This window comes from Crotalus tigris, unplaced genomic scaffold (genome assembly GCF_016545835.1).
Source record: "Crotalus tigris isolate CLP2741 ecotype Arizona unplaced genomic scaffold, ASM1654583v1 scf7180000024434.1680833, whole genome shotgun sequence".
Classification (NCBI taxonomy): Eukaryota; Metazoa; Chordata; class Lepidosauria; order Squamata; family Viperidae; genus Crotalus; species Crotalus tigris.
In genome coordinates, this window is record NW_024100602.1 from 1252110 (window position 1) to 1276127 (window position 24018).

General features: G+C 36.8%; 1 protein-coding gene across 5 annotated transcripts in view; it reads left to right on the forward strand.

The window, feature by feature from the left end:
* ARMH3 (armadillo like helical domain containing 3) overlaps positions 1-24018 on the forward strand; it is a 150163-nt gene that overhangs the window by 46525 nt on the left and 79620 nt on the right. For all 5 annotated transcript variants that reach the window (XR_005555157.1, XM_039331096.1, XM_039331099.1 and 2 more), the window contains exons 21-23: positions 7397-7479; positions 9928-10054; positions 12830-12905. Coding sequence is in view for 4 of the 5 variants with exons in the window: in XM_039331096.1 (XP_039187030.1) it covers positions 7397-7479; positions 9928-10054; positions 12830-12905 (286 nt within the window). In the remaining variant the exon portion in view is untranslated. The remainder of the gene's footprint in view (positions 1-7396; positions 7480-9927; positions 10055-12829; positions 12906-24018) is intronic.

The window sequence follows — 24018 nt, forward strand, 5'->3', positions numbered from 1 at the left end:
CTAGACTCCAGCAGTATGTGGATCGAGAACTACCAGAAGTACAGGCAGGATTTCGAAGAGGCAGAGGAACTAGAGATCAAATTTCCAACATACGCTGGATCATGGAGAAAGCTAGGGAGTTCCAGAAAAACATCTACTTCTGCGTCATTGACTATGCTAAAGCCTTTGATTGTGTGGATCACAACAAATTGTGGCAAGTTCTTAAAGAGATGGGAATACCAGACCATCTTATTTGTCTCTTGAGAAACCTATATGCGGGTCAAGAAGCAACAGTGAGAACTGGACACGGAACCACTGATTGGTTCAAAATTGGAAAAGGAGTCCGGCAAGGCTGTATATTGTCGCCCTGCTTATTTAACTTATATGCAGAGCACATCATGAGAAAGGCAGGGTTAGATGAAACAAAAGTTGGAATTAAGATTGCCGGGAGAAATATCAACAACCTAAGATATGCAGATGATACCACTCTAATGGCATAAAGTGAAGAGGAGCTAAAGAGCCTCTTGATGCGGGTGAAGAAGGAGAGTTCAAAAGTTGGCTTGAAACTCAACATTAAGAAAACCAAAATCATGGCATCCGGCCCTCTCAATTCCTGGCAAATAGATGGGGAAGAAATGGAGGTACTGACAGATTTTATTTTCCTGGGCTCCAAGATCATCTCAGATGGGGACTGCAGCCAAGAAATTAAAAGACGCTTGCTCCTGGGGAGGAAAGCTGTGGCAAATCTAGACAGCATACTAAAAAGCAGAGATATCACCCTGCCAACAAAAGTGCGTATAGTCCAGGCCATGATTTTCCAAGTTGCAATGTATGGCTGTGAAAGTTGGACCATAAGAAAGGCTGAGCACCGAAGAATTGAGGCCTCTGAACTATGGTGCTGGAGAAGACTCCTGCAAGTCCCTTGGACTGCAAGTCGTTCAATCCGGTCAGTCCTAGAAGAGATCAATCCCGACTGCTTTTTAGAAGGCCAGATCCTGAAGTTGAAACTCAAATACTTTGGCCACCTAATGAGAAGGAAGGACTCACTGGAGAAGGGCCTAATGCTGGGAAAGATTGAGGGCAATAGAAGAATGGGACGACAGAGAATGAGATGGCTGGATGGAATCACTGAAGCAGTAGGTGTGAACTTAAATGGACTCCAGAAGATGGTAGAGGACAGGAAGACCTGGAGGAACGTTGTCCATGGGGTCACGATGGGTTGGACATGACTTCGCAATTAATAACAACAATCTTTATTTTTGCTTTCCCTACTTGACAGCTGTTTTAAACCTATATAAGGACTTTCAGTTTTCTTGTGTTTCTTGCCTAAGAATTGCTAAAAACAACACCACACAATTTTTTTAGTAATTATTGTCATAAGAGAGAAAATGTAGTACTTTTTTAGCAGTATTTAAACTTGATGCTTTCCGAATATCTCTTTAAATGCCTGAAGATAATGGTCAGATGGTCCTTCTGCTGGAATAACTCAGCTAGCATCCATGGCAGCTTGCTTCTTATGCTTTAGCTTCCTTTTCTTGACTTGGCAAGACCTCAAAACAAATGCTACCATTTCAAGCAATTAATCTCAGTGACACATATCAGGTTTAACCTTTCTCCCATTATATTTCATGGGCCTTTCAATGATTTCTACCTTTTTCATGGAATCATAGGATTTTAGACAGCCATTTAGATTTTCAAGTTCTTAGGTTCGGTGCAGGAATCTTCCCTTGAGGATTGTGATCTGCTCTTGCTGTTTTTCTTAATATTCAGCCAGAACCTGTCTTTTTATAACTGCTTTATTAGTCAGTGTCTTATGCCTTTTTGAATAAGATGGCAAATAGCCTTATGCTTGGATATTTTTTCCTGAATTTTTTTTTTTAAAAACTGCACAGTCAATTACTGTGATGTTTCTTCCCTCAGCCTCTTCTCAGCTGAAGTGTTTATTAATAAATCATGGGCAGAATACATTTAGGAAGATTTCATTTTTTTTTCTAATAGGTGAGCGTGGCCTAAGGCAACAGCTGACATGATGTAAGTTTTGAGGCATAGATTAGGTAAAAACTTTCCAGAGTCTAGCTTTCTGCTTTTCCCAACTTGTATTTTCATACTTCAAGATGTAGGGCATCTATATCGGTAAGAACTCTGAAGTGTGATTTTCAAGAAGCAAGCAGAAAATCTTTCCACAGGACTTTATGAGGAAGTTGCATTAAGAGGCACAGTATCCAGTACCCTAATACTAAATGCTAGTTTGCTTTGTCCCCAGGGTTCACTGCAATTAAAATTTTTAGCACGTTTCTACACTAAATGTTTTCAGCAGAGTTTTCTATTTGACCTGCATTTGACTACAGCAAAATTTTAATCTGATGGTTAGAAGAAAGAAGCAGGATACATCCTCTTCATTCTGCTGTATATAACCTGTCTTGCATACAGAAGATGTGTAACATGTATGTTTCTTTTGTATTGGCCATTTACTATGTAATGTAACAAAATAATAACTTCATGCTACAAAGAAATGTGATATTGATTTAATTCAGTTTAGGATAGTGTTGCAAAATTAGAAAGAGTAGCAGCTGGCAAAAAAAAAAAAACAACTCCTCTGGAGTTATCACAGCAAAGGAAAGAGATGGGTAAGAGATGTAATTGATTCAATTAAACTAAATGCCACTGCTTCCTGTGTGGGCCCATTACCTTCTATAATTTTGTCTTGCTTTACCATGAGATATGATACTAACTTCCAGTTTAGTTGGCTTCAAAAAAAGGTTGGGCGAATTCATGGAAGTCTTGAGACTCAGTGGTTATTAGCCTTGATAGCAGTATGATTATCTATGAAGGCCATTGCTGGGAGACTAGGAGGAAAAGTACTAGATCATCTTGATATTGTCAAGGACCACCAGTGTCATCTCAGTATTATAACCAAATCTGAATCCTGACAGAAAGGAGTCCATACAATTTGTTTCCTCTGGGATCTTCTAAAACTGCAGACCAGCCAGCTTTTCAACAACATTTCCCATAACTGTAAGGTTGGAGACTGGATGAAAAGTATCAAGTTCCATTGGGTACAGCAATGGCCTCAGGAGGGTGGGATGATTGCTTCCTATAGACATCACATCCTCCCACAAGGAGACATTAAATATTTCATGGCTCCAATTACATGTCACTCCTGGGAAGCCTTAACCATCCAGAAGAGACATGTATCTGTACCACAAGTAATTGAACTCACAGCTTGAAGGACTCAGTCCATTTCATCAGGACTAATGGAATCACAGATAACTGAGAAAACTGCACCACAGGTACCTCCATATGATGTGAATAGCTAAACTACAACTCAGAATAAATCTGAGTCGCTTTATTCGACAGATGCCAAAATAGTCCACACAGCTATAGTCCACACAGTCCACACAATCTTCCCCTGAGCCCTATCTACCTAGAATGACCAGGTCACCTTAAACATCTTAAAACATACTTTTGACAGAAAAATATTTTTGCTGCCCTTATTGTATAATCCTTATTATGAAAGGACATTGTAGCAAAGGGATCCAAGGTCCTTGCTTTCTTCTGCATTGCTGTTTCCTTTTGCAATTATGCCTTTCAAAGGAGGAAAGGTACGAAGAGTAGGCTTCTCATGCTCAAATTCTCTTCCATGAATTCAGGAGGTAGAGGCACTGGGAACAAAACATAACGAATAAAAGTGTATTTCCACAGCCACCGGACACTTATTCTGGATTACATTAAACTGTATCTGAAAGATATTTCTTAATTTCTAAAGATATTTTTCTCTCTCTTCTTCAAGACTGGTGTCTTCAGATCTTAATTATGTTAGGACTGTTTTTTAATAAAAGTATATCCTTTTCCTTAGTGTTTTCTGAACTGATCAGTTTAGTCCAGGTCCCTGATAGACCAAGTAGGATTTCAGAGAGAGCTTGGGATTTTCCCTGAGGCTCTGGTACGTAGCTCAACTGAGGCCATAATCACCATTTGGAATGAGATGGCAACAGTGGTCTTGGATTGTATCATGCTTGGATCTCCAGAGAGTCAGTTGGTTATCAGATTTGCTTCAGGAGATGAAATGCCTAAAATGTTGCTGGAGGAAAATGAATCAAACTGAGCACAGATAGGAGTGTTCCTTAGATATTACCTATGTGATCCAGAAGTTTCATCTGATAGAATTTCTCCAATGTTGGATTAGAACAAATTGTTATTAGCCTGTGATTTCTGTCTATTGGATAATTGATGGAAGCAAATTGATAAAAATATGAATGGAAGGAAAAAAAGTTTCTATTGAGTATAGAATATGAAGCATTCAGAGTCTTTGGCTGAATGATTTTACAATTAATTTTTTAAACTGAACCATTGAATAAAACACATACCTAATGCCTATTACTGGGAGAAGTTCCCAATAAACTGCTATCACAGAGACTCAGGGCAGCTGTCTTAGTCCCAAGTAGTGATTGCCTTGAATGGCAACGTTTGCCATGGAAGCTTAGTTACCTTGGAAACGTGTTTAACTGCATCTTTGCTATATGGAGAGCCTATTTAGAACCACTATTTTGCTTTGAAGTCTGATGTCTTTAAGCACAATATTAGCAAAAGTCTACTTTGACCTGAATCAATATGGTATTAAGCATTTAAATCAAACTGGATATATTGATGAGAAGAGCATAGTGCTCTGTGTGGCACATTAATATCCTGTATCCATTTGTGCAAGTGCTCAGAGGGTGATTCTTTGTTCTGTACATGTGAGGATGAAATGTGATATTTGTTTGCTTGTGATTTTCCAGTCACAATCTTGTCTGTTATCACATTTGTACCTCTCTCCTTCGTTATGTTTACTCTGATGTTTTGAAGGTGACTTAACTGTTCTTTTTTGTCTGATTACTTAATTTATAGCAACAGCTATATGTTTATTTGAACACTGGATCCTTCTTACCATCCCACTGCCTTTTCAGATGACTTTTGATCACTTAGCATGTTAGATGTTTTTAAAAGTTCAGAGAATACCAGCACTACTGTCACTACTGCGACTATGTTTCTTCTTCCCCTTGTCTTCTTTCATTCTGCCAGTTATTAATGATCAGAGACTGAAACCATTCTGAATAGCTAAATATGCATGTATAATGAATAATTTTTTCTGCAATCTATATATACTTAGTTTTCTGTCTAGCTATTGTGATGATTCTTCCCAACAACACAAAATAGGTCACGACGTATTCAAATCTTCCAGAGAGAAAGCATTTATTCTTTAACAAAGAGCAATAAAAACAAGCTAAAAACCCCCAAAACAAACAAAAACTGTGATCCACAAATGAACTCCTTAACAGGTCAGAAGTTAATTTATAGTCTCAGGTATGCCAAATTAAGATTATTTGAAATTCTTTCAAAGAAACAATGTATGGCAGCCATGCTGTTAAAGTAACCAATCCTTTGCCCCTGGTTAAAATAATTAAGAATTTAATTACATGAGTTGAGCTGCCTAATTTTAAGACAATTTCGGCTTTTTGCTCCCTGTGGGCAGAATAGAATATGTTTTAAAACCAGTTACATAAGTTTATTGATTCAAATGTCTCTACATATTTTCCCTTTAATATGCCTCTCAAGCCTGGTACAAACTATCCAGAGATCATTATAGCTGATACATAACTTTCCCAGAGAAGCAAATGGGGAGGCAACCATGTCCTAATTGGTTGAACTGGTAAAAATGTGCTCTATTGTATTTCTGTGCTAGGAAGGGGTCATGCTTAGGTTGGTGTAAATTAATACAAGAAAAGATAAAAGCTCAGAAAGACAAAGGGAATATTTCAACTTATCATTCCATTCAGTCCCGCTACTACAAAGTATTTCTTCTCCCGTAGTACTTGGGCAAATATCATTTGCTATTGGAGGAATGAACCACAAGAACACAGGTTTAAGTACAAGTTTATGAAGGGTTGATAGACAATCAAACTTCCTCCTATTGGAAGAAAATTGCTGGAAAGGTATTAGTAGTTAAAGAGAAAATCATTGGAGAGAAAATCAAGTAAGGAGATGAATTAATGAGACCTTATTCCTCTTCTCAGAAGAATAGCAAGTTGGACTCTGATTGGCAATTTCCAATTTAGCCAAATTCAATCATTATTACAGTTTTAAATTGTAAATCCCTCCCTGATGTTCCAACTTGTTTTTTTCCAATCTCCAGAAAATTATGTCTGGAATGTGTTTTGGGTAGGTCTCATTTGCAGGGTTTTTGATGCTTTCTGAGATTTGTTCTTTTCTTGCAGATGTTTCATTAACAAACTAGGTAATATCAGTGCTAATAGGAAGTGGGGTTTGCTCTCATTTCATTTATTAGTGGCTTGTCCTATCAGTGTTGATGGGACTGGTCTTGATGATTCCTTGATTAAGCTGTTAGTTTGTTCTGCAGTTCCTTGGTCTCATTTTTCATGTCCTCCTAGCCAATGTGTGCCCATCTTTGATATAGAAGTACTGATCTGAAATAGGATTCTTCCTGGTCAGTCTGGCATGGCTCGTTTCATTAGTCATATCTTCATATAAACCAATCATTCTAGCATAACTTTTTAATCAAGGTGATCAGTAGGTAGTAGACAATCATTGCATTGCTCCTATAGTTTATGATAATTCCATGTACCCAGCAGTGTATCTAATGTGTTCATATTGCTCCATAACAAGTTTCTAAATGGACTTAAACTGGACAGTTTTAACTTTCTGCTGTGAAATGTGTGCTTTGGACCTGAATTTCCTTATTAAGAACTGAAAGTGTTCAGTCTAACGTTCACATATTCAGAAACTTCAAATAAAACATAAATGCCTTTTTTGGTAATTATTTTCTATTGTTATTTTGGGATTGTAATAGTGCTGTCAGATACATATTTTTGCCTCACACTTGTGTTCCCATCTTTTACTACCTTGGTTACTCTGTTTAGCTAAAAAGAAATTTAAAAGAAGATACATAATGAAGGGTGTTAATAAATTTTGGTCTGCAGGTAGTGCTTTTGAGTTCTTGATTCCAAAGCGGTCTTCCTTGTCCTAAATAACTTGATATAACATGTATTGTATTCAAATAAATATAATATACTAAGTGAACCTAGTCAAGCTCTTGCAGAATTGTACCATATGTGGTTCTGCTTTGTGTACCATCAACAAAAGTGACATCTCATATTGATTTGTTGGTTTTTGTGCTGAAAACAATTCAGTTTTCATACTCTTGTTCCTACTTAAAGTGATCAGTAAAGGGAAAATCCCCATTGTTATCGATGACTGACAAGTTAATTTAACATAAAAATGTGCAAGTAGGATAAATCTCGGGCTAAAACAGTTTTCTTGCCTGTGAAGTATAGACATTTAACTAGTGAAGATCAGTTTGGTTATAAGTATTGTCTTATGAGAATAAAACTGTATTTAATTTTTTAAATTCTTCTTTCAGCTCTGATTAATCTGTTGAAGTTCCTCATGTCTAACGAAACAGTTTTGCTGGCAAAATATAACATCTTTACCTTGGCTCTGATGGTGAGTATCTATGGAAAGAAATGAGCCCTACCAGGGATAAAGAACCCTTGATTTTTAATTTATTTTTAAGGGAACCTTTAAACATCTACATGAAGCTTCGGGCACCAAGTGAGGTATTATCATTATGTTTATGATACCCTACTATGCTGCCACAGGCTACATGGAAAATGGGGGGAAAGTATAGAAGCTTCCATGACTTAGATGGGGAGAAATGGGCTCAGACTCAAACCAGTGATGATAGAATGGTTGCTGGTTCATTAGTAAACTGATTCTGGAGTGATATCAACTTTGGCACTTGATGGGTTTCTGCTCCACCCTGAAAGACCAGACTCACAATCTGGAGATCCTCCAGGATATATGGCTTCTGCTAGCACTTGTCCAGTGCAGCTGGTGTAATGTCTCAGCCAGAACAAGACAAGGTTATGTACACCCTTATCTCCCTGTACCTGAATTATTGCAACTCATTCTAATGGGGCTGTCCTTCATAAGCTAATAGAAATACATATGAAAACTCGAATGGGACCATCCTTCAAGACTATCTGAAAATTTCAAATGATGCAATATGCAATGGCCATGTGCTTACTGGGCAATCCCAATATACTGTCATGTTATTCCACTACTGATGGAGCTCCATTGGTTACTGATCTGTTTCCAAGTTTCTCAAGGAGCTTTATTACAAAAAAGCTGTCTATGGCTTGGGATCTGGGTATTCTAGAAATCATCTATCCCAAGTAAATTGTTCCTGTATGAATAGGGAGGGCCTGCTAAAGGTCCCCTCCTATCAGGAAGTTTTACAGAATGGGGCACAAAGGTGGGTATTTTTAGTGGCTGATTCCCTCCTTTAGAACTGTTTACTCCTGTGAAAAGAATGGCTTATCTCAAAATAGCTGAAACCTGGATTTCTGGAAAGCTAGTTGATTAGCTGCTAGAGGAAGAACCCTGGCATTTTTGCTTATTATTGCTTACAGTTTTATTTTTATTACATTGTGCACTTGGTAGAAGCTCTGGAGTGAGGAGATTAATAAATCACATACATAGATATATACAAATCCTGTGCTAAACCAGGTTAAGAATATTACTTTATCTTTATGTTATTTTAGTTCAGTTTAGGAACTTGTATTCTCTTGTTATAATACTTACATGTGCTTTATTAAATTTATATGCCCCCAATTCCTAGCAAGTCTGGGCAGTTTACAATTATTAAAATATTTTAAAACAAAGAACATTAGAAAACGCAAAACAGTGACAACCAAACCAAACCAAACCAAACCAAAGGGGAACAGAAAAGAAGAAAAAGGTATCAGTTCATTGCTGCCAAAGGCCTGGAGACAGAATTGATCCAGGTTAGGAATATTCCCTCTAGATACTTTTTGGAATGTATATAGAAGAAGAAATGTTTTAATATGTACTGAATTGAGTGCCATATTATGGAGAGGTGTGTTTTTTATGTGTCACAATTGGAATCCACCACAAAAAAAATATCTTCCAGTGCTTCTTCATGTTCTAATATGAATGATCTTTGTGGCTTTAGGCAGGCTGGAAATGAATCTTTGGAATTCTGTTTGCAGCTTGTAAATGAGGAAAGAGCTTATTGCAGTGATCTGTCTTTAAAATGTTGATTGCTAACCTGAAAATCCAAATGTTTCATAGCTGGGCAGCCAAGAAAGTACACTTTGAATAGTAGTAAATTGGAGAATGTCATTTTATTGTTTTTTCCATGAAATATTTCTATTTATTGCTGACAGTTTAGGTACTTTTTATTTTTAACTTCACAGCAGATATGCTTAAGCTCCAAATTTTCCTCTTCTAAAGTGCTTACTAGGATTAAAATGGTGGAAAATAGCCACTCATGTACAGCAATCCTGCAGTAAGGGAGTTTCAGAAGCTTAGGGGCCACGTGTAGTCCAGAAGATCCAGAGAAAATTAGAGAGTTGAATAAATTCATTCTCTTTCTTTCCATTTGTTTCCCACACAATCAGCAATACGGACACAACTGTTCCTAGATGTTTTCCTTGACATTTTGAAATTTCTTTAATTTTGGCTTTTGATTTATGCTTCTACATAATTATAAGTCCTTTAAGAAACTCTTGAATATATAGAAACAGCTTGCCTGGGTTTTTTTTTTTTATTGGCTTCATTTTACTTCTAAGCTGGTACACATTCAACCATGCAAATTTGCCTTTTTGGTGAATGATATTTGCTCTCGCTGTTCTCATGGGTGACTGTAGGTCCTGATGAATTTGTCAGGTAAAGAAAATACACTTTTTATGTATGAAAGCTAAATGATCGCTTCAATACTGTTAATGTTAGGATATGTTGGTTTACATAGTTAGTACTTTTATTTATTTAATAACCTTTTATTTTGCCCAGAGAAGTCCTGTTTCTGTTTGATTAAATAATAAAGTTAATATATTTTTATTCAGTAATGCCTGTAATCTTTTTTTTAAGGTGATAAACCTATTTAATATGTTCATCACTTATGGAGATACCTTTCTTCCAACTCCTAGCAGCTACGATGAGCTTTATTATGAAATAATCAGGATGCACCAGAGTTTTGATAACCTATATTCCATGGGTAAGTAATGTTAGGTGACTTGACTTTATGTTAATGTAACATTTGTATAAGTGTCGCTAAGAGCAAATAATAATGTATGATTGCTCTTCAATACATATGCTTTCATATAATTTTAATTAACCTTTAATACATGACTTGAAATAATCCTTTAAAAGACATTCCAGGCTAAAGAGATGTTTAAAAATGGCTCTTTCTTAAGCTGATATAAATAATAATAAATGATATGGTAATATATAATATAAATAATATAGTCAGGGGATCAGAGGATCACCTGGCACACTGATATGGCTGCTGCATGTGAAAGTACGGTTGCTGCTGTTTTCTGGCATATAATAAATAGTAACAAAAACACATCATGTCCATTTAGGATGATCCTATTTGGCATGTGTAGAATGCTCCCAGTTGGGAAACTACACCTTAATCTCAGATCAGAGAGTAAGCTAAGCTCCCAGAACCATTTAGCTGCAGGGAAGCATCATTGTAAACATGAAGTGAAAACAGGAAGTTGTACTTTCATCTTATTCTGATGAAAGCCCAGTAAGATACTGTCTCCAAAGAACATAGAGCGCATCATGGAACCAGGTCAGTGCTTCAAAGAAATTCAGTCAGAAAACAGCTTGTGTAAATTGGAAAGGCAGAAAAATAATGCTATCCGGAAATAATTTTGGGTGAGGAGTGGAGGTGATAGAGCAGAGCATTTACTATTGCTATAGGGAAGAGGAGGGCAGTTATTCTGTAATTGGAAAACTGGATTCCTTAATGGAGGGCCAAAGCTATAAATGTGTGATACATTCTTTTCTCTTTCCCCTGTTTATGACATGTAATTCTCTGATTTACAACCCTATTCCCCATTTGCATTCATGCGTATAAAAATCGTCACCACATCCATCCTTTATTTATATAGTAAATATCAAGATCACGAGAAGTGATAATGCCACTTTATATTTCGCTAATGAGGCCACACTTGGAATACCGTGTCCAGTTCTTATCCTCATGATACAAAAAAGATGCTGAGACCCTAGAAAATGTGCAGAGAAGAGCAACCAAGATGATAAAGGTCCAGCTAAACCATATGATGAATAGTTGAGAGAGCTAGAATTCTGAGAGTTGAAGTCCACGAGTCATAAAAGAGCCAAGGTTGCCTACTCCTGGTCTAGCCTATCAAGGAGAAAGATTAGGAGGGATATGATAACTGTACTTGAAGGACTGTCATAGAGAAGGGGTTAACATATTCTCCAAAGCACCAAAAGGCAAGACAAGAAGTAATGGATAGAAGCTTGTTAAAGAGAAATCCAATCTAGAAATAAAGATAAAGATTAATGGAATAGTTTGCCTCCCAAAGCTGTGGGAGTTGTGGAAGTTTTCAAAAATAGGTTGGACAACCATTTGCCTGAGATGGTATAAGGTCTCCTGCCTTGAGGAGGTTAGACTAGAAGACCTTCAAGGTCCCTCCCAGCCCTATGTTTCTGTGTTCTATATATACCACTATCTTTCTAATTACATTATCTCCTTCAATTCACTGAGAATTCTAGGTTAGCTTAGAAGGAGTTGTATTGGGATGTTGAAACAGTACGGTAGTACACAGTGGAGGTTAAGGACTCTTTAGCCAGCTTCCCATTTCCTGGCTGCCAAGGAAACTGCATGCCAGTTTAAAGAAGAAATATGGTTCTTCTGAGTTTGATTATTAAGGAGATAGTAGCTTAATAATTAATTTAATAATTTATGTTTTCAGCAAGCTTGTCTTCTACATGTAGCATAGAAAGCATGCATTGTGTTTTATGTATCTAGACATATTTGGAAAGGGATGAGATCTGTATATTAAGTGTTTTACTATGAATGTATGTATTCATATTGGAAATGGACAGTACACAAAATAAACATGTACCTGAACATTACATTTTTTTTATTGTTCCTGAAGTTTTCCAAGAGTGTTTCTGAAATTTGCCAGCAAAGTATCAAACAGAACATCACAATTTTATGTTACATTTGAACAAGAAACTGAAGAAAATAGTATATTAAGATTTCAGTAGGCTTAAGATAACATCTTCTATTAAAACTCTTGTCATAACCTTTAACTGAGCAAAATGGTGCATCATAGGGCAACAATTGTTGAACCAAGGTACTCAAACAGACTAACTTACAGAATGTGTCCAAAATCTGCAACCCATGAGTCCTGAAGGAATGAAATTTGGGAAAGTGGTGGCTACTGAGTAACGATCATTTTCAACATTCTGTGACAGTTTTTAAGCTAGTCTCTCTGCCACCCAGCATCAGCTACTTACGAGGGAGGGAGGGTGTGAAGGGAAGGAAGGAAGGAAGGAAGGAAGGAAGGAAGGAAGGAAGGAAGGAAGGAAGGAAGGAAGGAAGGAAGGAAGGAAGGAAGGAAGATTTATGATTTTGGTTGCCGGATTCCCACAAGGAAAATGGGGAAGCTGGCAGGAAGTTGGAACTCACTCCTACTCCCAATGACCTACCCTGGTGATTCTGTTTCTCTATTTAAGTTAAGAAAAATCTCTGAAATGATGACCCAACAGGGCACCGTTTGTCTTTGTTGCTTTTAAATGTCAGGTCTCTTCCCATCCAATTGCCCAGAAAATATAAAAGATTGAACGTTCTGTCCCCATCTCCTCCAATAATAACGTATCATATTGCCCGTCCCTGTCAATGCTGAGACGGTTAAAAAAAATGGGCTGGAAGGAAATGCAGTCCCAAGCCACAAAAAATTGAGCTGCAGTCAAATAGGTATCAGAGAATATTTTTTTTTCTTTCTTTCAGTTCTAAGGCTTTCTACTAATGCTGGCCAGTGGAAGGAGCCAGCCAGTAAGGTGACTCATGCATTGGTCAACATACGGTAAGAAAGGGGGGGGGGGAAATGCAGATTTTTTCTTTAATTCTATGCTTTTTCATTTTCCCAATTTTTTTTAAACAACAAGACACATTTTAGATTTCTCAGTTCAGGTGAAAGATAACATTGTAAACATGGAACATCATGTTTATTTTCTGTAATTTTAAATGTGAATAAATGGCTACTTATTTTTCCTTATTAGCAAGTATCTTGGCCAGTAGTTTGAGAGCTGAGGTTTTATTTAAAAAACAAACAAACCAGTAACCAGTATTGCCAATTTGCTTGGAACAAATTGGAACACAATAATCCATGTGACTTTTTTATAATGGTCATATGTTACTATGTTATACTGAAAAGACATCCTCAAATCAAACTCATTCCTGAGCAATATATGAAACGTTTCAGATGGTGATGCTTAGCAAACTATTTGTAGGTGGCCCCTGAGTAATCTAGCTGCTTTTTAAGGAGGTGTTGAGCCATACATGTATGTATTCATGAAGAAGGACACCTCAGAGCAATACCTTTGTTGCTATAGTAACCCACAAGACAATTGGCTAGAACTTTTTTCTTGACAGCATTTGCTTATGAATGAAATCAGCTGTCATTCTTTTAGAACAATAATGGCTAATAGTGTCAGTCTGTCACTCTCAGTATTTTCACATTGGAGAGCTAATCAAATCAAATAAATATTTGTTATGGTCATAAACAATGAAAAGATAAATTTATGGCTCAACACATCTTTAAAGAGCAGCTAGATCTAGCAAATCTACCGAAAGTACTCTGCTAACCATCACTATCTGGAAACTCCTCCTTTCCCCAGGGGATCACAAGTGGCTTTCATCTGTTTACACTATCATTTTTATATTTGTGTGTTTATATACCATGTGTTCTCAGTCAAGCTAGATGTCAAGTGTATCGGATTACCCATGGTAACACAAGTAGCGTTTGATTGCAGCCTTTGGTTATCTTGAAAGTTCAATTGCTTTTACAGTTTCATTCCCCTTAACACATCTTATCTCTGCCACCATTTCTCATCCTGAGACATGGGAAGGAAGAACTTGAGATAAAATGCTTTTTGGACTCAGCACAGGATAACTGGGCTTAAAAAGCTGATTTCTTGGAAAGGAGTCTGGATACTAAATGTTCCTGGGAGGCAGTGAATGATATGCATGTAAGCTTTCCATTTTCACCATTTCTAGTTACAATGCTTTTGCAATCCAAAGCCACACAATAAGGGAAGGTTGGGGATTTATTGGGGTGGAGTAAGTAAGACAGGTAGATAGTCAAGAAGAGAGTGACAGAGAGAGATTGAAAGAAATTCTACCATCAAGCATCTCCCTGAAGGGGAAGGAAAGTTGCCAACAATTGTTGCTTTTTGGAAGAAGAGCCGATCTCCACAGAGATGAAGAGGGGAAGGTTTTTTCCCTTACCTGCCTCTTTGAGACCAGAGAAAGAGGAGGTAGATCTTTGTTCCTTCCAGACATATAGAGGAGAAGTAGGTGGAGAACTGAGGGGAGGAGGATGTAAAACTAGAGTTTCTTAGGGCAGAAATATTAATTATGTCAACAACTACTACCGTAATTGCTTAACTTAACCTAGCCCCAAAATTTAAAAACACAAGGCTAAGTACCACAGTGAGAGTCAGTTTGGTGTAATGGTTAGGGCAGTGGTGGCAAACCTATGCCACGGGTGCCAGAGGCGGCACTCAGAGCCCTCTCTGTGGGCACGTGCGCTGTCGCCCCAGTCCTAGGCCTTCAGCTGGGTTTTATAAAATCTTTTCGCTTTAGGCCTCTGCCACCGTGTGCAAAAAAAAAAAAAAAAAAGGTTCAATCAGTCAATTTCAACTTCTTGCGGGAACAAAAAATATCTTGCAAAGTTGGAATTGATTGATTGAACTTTTTAGTCCCACCCAGTCTGCCGTTATCACTGCAGCCATGCCCACCCAATGAGCCATGCCCACCCGGCACCCGACGATGCATAAGTGGGTTTTGGGTTGCAGTTTGGGCACTCGGTCTCTAAAAGGTTCACCATCACTGGGTTAGGGTATCAGGCTAGAAATCAGGAGACCATGAATGCTTGTCTCACCTTGGCCATGAAGCCAGCTGGGTGACCTTGGGCCAGTCACTTTCTCTCAGTCTTAGGAAGGAGGCAATGGCAAACCATTTCTGAGGAAACATTGCCAAGAAAACTGCAGGGACTTGTCTGGACAATTTTTGAGAATTTGGACTTGATTGAATGTAAGAAAAAATGTACTATAGTAGTCAAGCTATATAAAAGGCATAAAAAAGCAGCACAGTAAATTAACTGTTGTGGGTGTAAGAACAGTGTTCATGTTGGCAGAGGGCAATCAACTGTTTAAAGTGAATTTGTTCTTGTATACAATAAAAGGTGCTGAGTGTCTGTAAACTGTTCATTAGCGTATGCCAAGATCAAGCCAGAGAACAGAACCTTTCCATGGAAATGTTCCTAGAATAGGGAGTCAAAGCAAAGTGGAGGATGTTTGCCAGAGGAATGTTCAAAAAACAGTCTAGCAGCTACTTCCTCTCTACGGTAGTTTCACGGACATTTATTTACAATAATTGATTATCTCTTTGTAATGGGGAAGCAGATATTAAAGAAATAAAGCAACTTTTTTTTACAAGTCAATAGTAAAGGATAGATCTTTTAATAGTATAAAATGCTAATTTGAGCATTATGCCCAATTATTTTCATTCTACATTGTGAATCTAATTGCTATCACCATCACAGTAACAATTAACTCCTTAATGTGATTTGAATGAGAAATTGATTTTCATTTATTATTTTTGTGAATTAACAGATTCACAGATTGTGTATTTTTCATGTTGCAAACAAAGAAGACAGCACAAGTAGACATTCTTTATGCATTTTAGATTAAATTCTCAGTTCTTTAAAATAAGGCAGTTGCTAATGTATTTAAATTCTCCAATTACTATGTTGTTAGTTGCGAAGTTGTGTCTGACCCATCGCAACGCCATGGACAGCATTCCTCCAGGCCTTCCTGTCCTCTACCATCTTCTGGAGTCCATTTAAGCTCACAACTACTGCTTCAGTGACTCCATAAAGCCACCTCATTCTCTGTCGTCCCTTTCTTCTATTGCCCTCAATCTTTCCCAGCATTAGGCTCTTCTCCAGTGAGTAGCCAAAGTACTTGAATTTCAACGTCAGGATCTGGCCTTCTAAAGAGCAGTCAGGGTTGATCTCCTCTAGGATTGACCGATTTGATCTCCTTGCAGTCCAGGGGACTCGCAGGAGTCTTCTCCAGCACCATAGTTCAAAGGCCTCAATTCTTTTGTGCTCAGTCTTTCTTATGATCCAACTTTCACAACCATACATTGCAACTGGGAAAACAATGGCCTTGACTATACGTACTTTTGTTGGCGGGGTGATGTCTCTGCTTTTTAGTACGCTGTCTAAATTTGCCATAGCTTTCCTCTCCAGGAGCAAGCGTCTTTTAATTTCTTGGCTGCAGTCCCCATCTGTGGGGATCTTGGAGCCCAGGAAGATAAAATCTGTCATTACCTCCATTTCTTCCCCATCTATTTGCTAGGGATTGAGAGGACCAGATGCCATGATCTTGGTTTTCTTAATGTTGAGTTCAAGCCAACTTTTGCACTCTCCTTCTTTACCCGCATCAAGAGGCTCTTTAGTTCCTCTTCACTTTCTGCCATTAGAATGGTATCATCTGCATATCTTAGGTTGTTGATATTTCTCCTGGCAATCTTAATTCCAACTTTTGATTCATCTAGCCCTGCCTTTCTCATGATGTGCTCTGCATACAAGTTAAATAGGCAGGGCGATAAAATACAGTCTTGCCGGACTCCTTTCCCAATTTTGAACCAACCAGTGGTTCCGTGCCCAGTTCTCACTGTTGCTTCTTGACCTGCATACAGGTTTCTCAAGAGACAAATAAGATGGTCTGGTACTCCCATCTCTTTAAGAACTTGCCACAATTTGTTGTGATCCACACAATCAAAGGCTTTAGCATAGTCAATGAAGCAGAAGTAGATATTTTTCTGGAACTCCTAGCTTTCTCCATGATCCAGCGTATGTTGGCAATTTGATCTCTGTAAGATACAAGAGTAAAATTGTGCTAGCCATGTTATTGTATGTTTCCCAGCATGTAGCAAGAATTCTGGATGAATACCACATAATGGGACAACTTTCCACAGCCGGGTCGCCATTGTTGGCTCACCCTGGCCAGGTCACCACAGGACAACTTGCCATGTGCAACTTGCCGCAGGACAACTCAGCACAGGAAAATACAAGAGGCGATCTCCTTCTTCTCTCTCTTCCTCCCTCCCTCCCTCCCTGATCCAGCTCCCGCCTCCCAATATCCTTTGAACTTTGTGGCAGAAACTCCTGTGCACCAAAAAGTGTGCGACTCTTTCCAAAGTGATCGTTTTTCTGTTCGGAAGGGAAGCCCCTCTTCCCCTCCTCACTTTGTGCTCCCCGATTTTTCCCCCCAGTCTGAGCTACAAAGGAGGAGGAGGATATTCCCCTCGTCTCTGGCATTCTCCCACGGTGAGTTGTCCTGTGTCGAATCGGCCGGGGTGAGCTAGCGGCAACAACTAGCAGCGGTAAGTTGTCCTAGACTCTGGATACCTGACTTAAAATACATCGCTATGAGAAGACCTCAGGAAAACAGTCCGCCTAAGGACTTAACATATAGAAGTCTCAGATCAACCATTCCAAATTAACGTAGAAGAAATAAGCAGAGCTAAGTACCAATACCTGTTGAGGATCTCACTAGAAAATAATATTGACTTAATTGTTTCTAATATTAAAATGGATATAGAAATTGCATTTTGGTTATGAGGTCTTCCTTATATTTGTCCCCTCACTTAAAAAAATTGTGAGTGGAAAGGTTGTATTCATTCATTACTCTGAAATTAATTTAAAGCAGCAAAATAATGTAATATCACCTCCATAGCAAAGCATTGCTGATTTTCAACTGGCTAAGCATTTTTTATCCATATCTTCTCCTCCTTTTCCCAAAACAATTATGACTATTCTGGAGGTACTATGGAGTCTCACAGGAGTCTGTAATGTAAAGGATTTGAGGTATGTGTTCTTTTCCCCAGATAAGATGAACAGAAGCAACTTTTCCCCTAAATGCAACCGAAATGTTTTGCTCTCATATCCTGGCTTCTGCCATTAGGACAGAATTTATTGTGACCTACTTTATCTTTCCTGTCTTACTAAGGAAGGGGTCAAATTCTTTATTTCAATGGTCTTTAAATTATATTAGATTTCCCTAACAATCAACTTCCATGGCTGGTTTTGCAAAACTGAGCTATAGGTTCCATATTGCTTCTACAGACGGAGATAACTTTTGTTTTTTTGGCTTGCTTGTTTTAGCTGAATATTTCCCCAGTGTTATAAGTAATAAAAATATACTATTTTTTTAAAAAATAGTTTAAATATCATTGGTCATTGGATATTATTTCATGTTTAATAATCTGTTGAGTTCTTTTTTAGAATAACATGAATTATTTCTACTATTTTTCTACTAATATAGAAAGTCATTTTATCCTACATTTCTGTTGAATACAAGAAAATATTTACACATCTATAAATTTTAAGTATAATGGTAAAATTAACTGAAAATTGGTTCTTGTTGCTTATTGCTTCACAATTATCTTATTCTCATTTTTTTGACTTTACATTCTGTGCCAATGCTATTCTTTAATTAAAAATTAAATGCTTTAATTTTGTTAATACTAAAACCAAAGTGTAAAAGTTTGCCATTATGATATAGTTTTCGTTTTAAAAAAAACTTTAAAAATCTAAATATATCTTTTGCATCCATTTAGTTTCCTCAATACATGCTTTAATAAATAGAAAACAAAAACCTTTAATGCAGGGGTCCCCAACCCCCGGTCCATGGACCAATACCGGTCCATGGCATGCCAGTAGTCAGTCCGCACAAGCAAACAAAACAGGCAGCACACAATACCACGCACTCCCCAGTCCGCAGAAAAACCTCTCTCCACGGAACCGGTCCCTGGTGTCCAAAAGGTTGGGGAACTCTGCTTTAATGTATAGCCTTTACTGCATAATTTAATCTAACCAGAAATCTTGTTATAAATATGATGATCCAACAAACACCTGCATATAGTGTACAATGTGGTAAAGATCAGTGAAATTATATTGGAGTTACAGTGAATTCCCAATTTAAATAATCAATTCTGTGCATACTAGTGAGCACTATAATAGTCATAGTATCCAATAGGCATCACTGCTGGTTCTCGTATGCTTAGCGACAAAGCTGAACATGTTTAAATGAATATTTTAAGAAGTTAATAAAGCAATACAAGCTTATTCAGTGTGTCCTGGTTTTTTTCTCATTTGCTAAAAATACAAGGTGCCGTAAATGCAAAATTAATGCAATATGCTAAACAAACCACTTTGTGTCCTGGCACTGGGAATGAATCAGAACATTGATAAATAGGCATTTTCACGTTAGCTTGCAGACATGAAACTTAATATAGTTTGTCAGAAAAAAAGGCAAAATCTTTTCATTTTTCCTATATTTCATTTTCTTGTCCAAAGGATAATGACAGGTTTCTATAATTCAATTCCAAAGAGATTGAAATAGAAATGTATTCTTTCTGTGCTTTGATTAGAGAACAGAAGGAACAGTTAATCTGACTCCCTTATTTAGCCACATGTTACATGTACTTATTTCTATTAGTCAAATCCAAAATTTTCATTTGAGAGAAGTTCTGAAATAGGACTTAAATGTTGGTTCCCGAACAAGTTTTTTCCACTTACTGGAACTATGGAAGGAAAGTGAATAACAAATGTAGTTGAAGGCCCAGTCATGACAATATATTAAAATCAAGTTTCTCTTGGGTCAAATTTGGCTCCTGGTAACTTAATGGACATATCTGTGTTGAAAATATTGGCTTGCTACTGTCCTTTTCACGGATGGGTTTTTTTCATTATCCAGCCTAGCCAATAGCTTTGGGATTTGCTGGTTGTTTCCTCTTCAAATATGTATTTGATATATTATTTTAAACGTTTTCAAAATTTCATATGGAGATACTATGGACTATCTTGGCAAGCCCAAGAGTTACATTGCATTACTCAGTTGGTTGAAACACCAACTCATGTGAGTGTGTGCCCCTGTGAGAGTACAGGATTGAAGTCATGCCTGAATTATTACCTACTCTAACATCTGGTAATTTAATTTCATAACAGCTTATTAATTGATAGTTTAAAACACACCCCCCATTGGTCTATCTCATAAACTTGGCCAATGAGACAAATGTCTTTCTTTGTAGTTGAAGTTTCCATTTAGACTTGACTGTGCTACACTTACAATGTGCTTTCTCAAATCATCTATGTTAAGTGATGATTTGCCATGTAAATATCAGCTCAGCACAGAGATAATTGGTAACTGGACAATTGACCTTTACTTCTGTAAAGAAATAAGCACCTTTCAAGAAAAGTATTTTTTCCAGGTTAATAAGATTTTTACGTTAATTCTTGCAGGTTTACATTTAATGAGATCTTTATTAATGCAAAAGTTAAAGAGGCATTCTCTGATTACTTGCTAAATGAAGGAAGTGGCATCTGAAACATTTAATTATTTTATGGACTTTCTTCTAATCAGTAACTTTTTGAAGGTGATTAACTTAATTAACCCTATGATTAATAGATACAATTGCTACATTATTACTATAGGGCAGTCACATCATTTTTGTATCATTTTATTTTATATTTTGTTATAGAACATGAAATTGGCTAATAAAGTCTTTATCATTCAACCTGGAATAATAGTCAGTTCTATTTGATTTTTCATCTCAAACTCAGATTCAATCTGCTCTGGTTGCCCTTTTATACAGAAGGGACTGCTGTTGTAAAAGAGAGAAGACAGAGACTGTTCTTTGAGCACTTCTGCATATATATAATAAATAGATCTTCAGTTGTCAAGTTATGTTGACAATAGGGTTATGATTCTCTGACATTTAAGTTAATTTTTAAGTAATTTATCCTGAAGAACATCAGTTTATCAAATTATAGTGGGGCAAAAAAAGATCATACACATATCTCAAAAGCTGTACATATTAGACATCTTAAAAGTCTAAATTGTCAGATGTCTGAATTTGTTTCTGTTGGGGAAATTATTTCTGTATATACAATTGTTAGTGATGTTCTGAAAAAAATTAAGTATATATAATAGCACTTTCCTGTTTCTTAGCTAGCCCAGTGTCCTATACAGTCACTTCAGAAATGAACACATTAGAATATTATGAAACACACCCCGAGAAACAGATGGCATTGATGTTCCTGGACGTTCAGAAGGCATTCGACAATGTGAACTGGCAATTCATGATAAGCCAATTACAGACTATGGATTGTGGGGAGAAATTTATAAAAGTAATCAGAACAATTTATAATAAGCAAGCAGTCAAAGTAATGATAAATGGAGATATGACTGAGAAAATAATCATTATGAAGGGAACAAGACAGGGCTGTCCCCTATCTCCACTGTTGTTTGTTCTGACATTAGAAGTATTAAATAAACATATAAGACAGAATAATGACATAAAAGGGATGAAAATTAAGAGGGAAGAATATAAGCTACAAGCATTCGCAGACGATTTAGTATTTATTTTGGAGGAACCATTAGAGACAGGACCTGTATTAATAGAACAAATAGAAAAATATGGTGAGGTAGCTGGGTTGAAAATTAATAAAGATAAAACCAAAATGTTAGTGAAAAATATTACTGAAAAACAAAAAAAAAACTGGTGGGAAAATTATACATACAGATTGTAAAGAAGATAAAATATTTAGGGATCCACCTGACAGCAAGATGCACAACAATTAAAGAGGATAATTATCATAAATTGAAAAGACAAAGTAGATTTGGATAAATGGAAAAATGTACAACTATCATTAACGGGAAGGATTGTGATAATCAAAATTAATATATTACCACGATTATTGTTTTTGTTTTCATCAATACCAATAAGATTAGATAAGAAATATTTTGAGGGCCTTAATAAAATAATCTTGAAATATATTTGGCAGGGAAAAATTGCAAGGATTAATCTAAAAATGTTACAAGATACAAGATTGAGAGGTGGGTTTGGTCTACTTAATTGGGAATTGTACTATCAGGCTGCAGCATTATTATGGATGAGAGAATGGATCTTACTGAGGAATACAAGATTATTGACATTAGAGGGACATGATTTACAGTTGGGATGGCATGCTTTCATATGGTATGGAAAAAACAGAATACATAGCTATTTCCAGAGACACTATATAAGGAATTCTTTATTTGTGATCTGGGAGAAAGTAAAGAGAAAGCATTATTTGAAGATTCCAAATTGGCTCTCAACTATGGATGTGCTAATACACCCCAATATGTTTAACATGGGAAACATTATAAGATATAAAGACTTACTAAGAGATATGGGGGAGTTGAAAACCAAACAACAATTAGAGGAACAAGGAATAAAGATGGATTGGTACATGAGAACGCAAATACAATCTAGATATGAAAAATATGTTAAAATAGATGGTGCTAATTGGGGACAACAGAGTTAGATGAAATACTCACAGGAACGGAAGAAAAATGGATTAAAAATGTACAGTTATCTACTACATATGGAGTTAGAGGAGGAACAAGTGAAAGAGACAATGATAAAATGGACAAGGAATTTTGGATACACAATTGAATTAGATAGATGGCAGCAACTATGGGAAAGAAACTATAAATTGACAATGGCGACTGCGTATAAAGAAAATATGTACAAAATGTTTTACAGATGGCACATGTCTCCAGAAAGATTACTAAAATGTTTAAGGACAGGTCTATGAAATGTTGGAAATGTCATCAGATACTAGGTTCCTTCTACCATATGTGGTAGACGTGTGTAGAAGCTAAAACCTATTGGAAATATAATTAGAACATGGATAAAAAAGATGATGCAACAATGTATAGAACTAAGACCAGAAATATTCCTGTTGGGTATTCTACCAGGGAAATACAATAAAGAGAAAACATATTTAATTATTCATATAATTACGGCAGCTAGGATTGTGTTTGCACAAAATTGGAAAGCACTGAAAGCCCCCACAGAGGGAGAGGTGATTGGGAAAATACTGGAATGTGCAGAAATGAATAGACTAACAATGACAATTAAAGATAAGATAGAGTCAGACTACTATGAAATGTGGGGAACTTTTTATGATTGGCTGAAAAGAGAATACGGTTAAAAGATAGTTAACATCAATTTAGATGGAAGAAGAAGGAGCAGATAAGGAGGGAGACCCAGGTGACACAATATTGAATAACTGGAGGTTGTATAAGTATATAGAAGTTATAGAAGTATATATCGAGAAGGTTAGATAAACAGAAGGTTAGATAAACAGAAGTATTAATGTAAGAGAAAATTAATCTTATTGTACATAATACAGATAGGGAAATTTGGAGAGTTGCTCGGACATTACCCCTGAATTGTATCTGAAGAGGGATGAGAGGGAAGAAAAGAGAGGAGAGAGAAAAGAGTAAAGGAGGGGAGAAGGAAGTAGGAAGGTTGGAGGAGAAGAGGAGAAGTGGGGGAAAAGGGGAGGAGAGTGGTGAAGGAAAGAGAAGAGGAGAGGAAGAAGAGGGAAGTAGGGAAGAGAAGAAAGGGAGAAAGAAGGTAGAGAAGAAGGAGTGTGGATACAGTGAAAGGGGAAATGGGCGAGCAACACCAAAAGTCATGTATATGTATTTATTTCATTTTATTAAAAAGTATTTTATATATGAATGTTAAAAGAATGTATGTTAACATCTGATAAATATCACAGTATATGTATGGGGGAGAGTTTGGAAAAATAAAAAATTATTAAAAAAAAGAAAAAGAAATGAGCACATGTCCATCAGCACAAGTATGAATGGCCATTTTCTGAGGCCTTGTTTTATGTTTGTTTTTTGTTTGGTCAGTGTTGATAATTATATCCTTTAATCAACTTCACTTAGTAGCAATGTAATAGCTCATTTTAAATTGTTCACTGAGGTATACTTTAACAGTAATGACCTCTGGCATACTGTCACTGCTAATCAATTCAGGCTGAACCCAAACTGTAGAGTAAC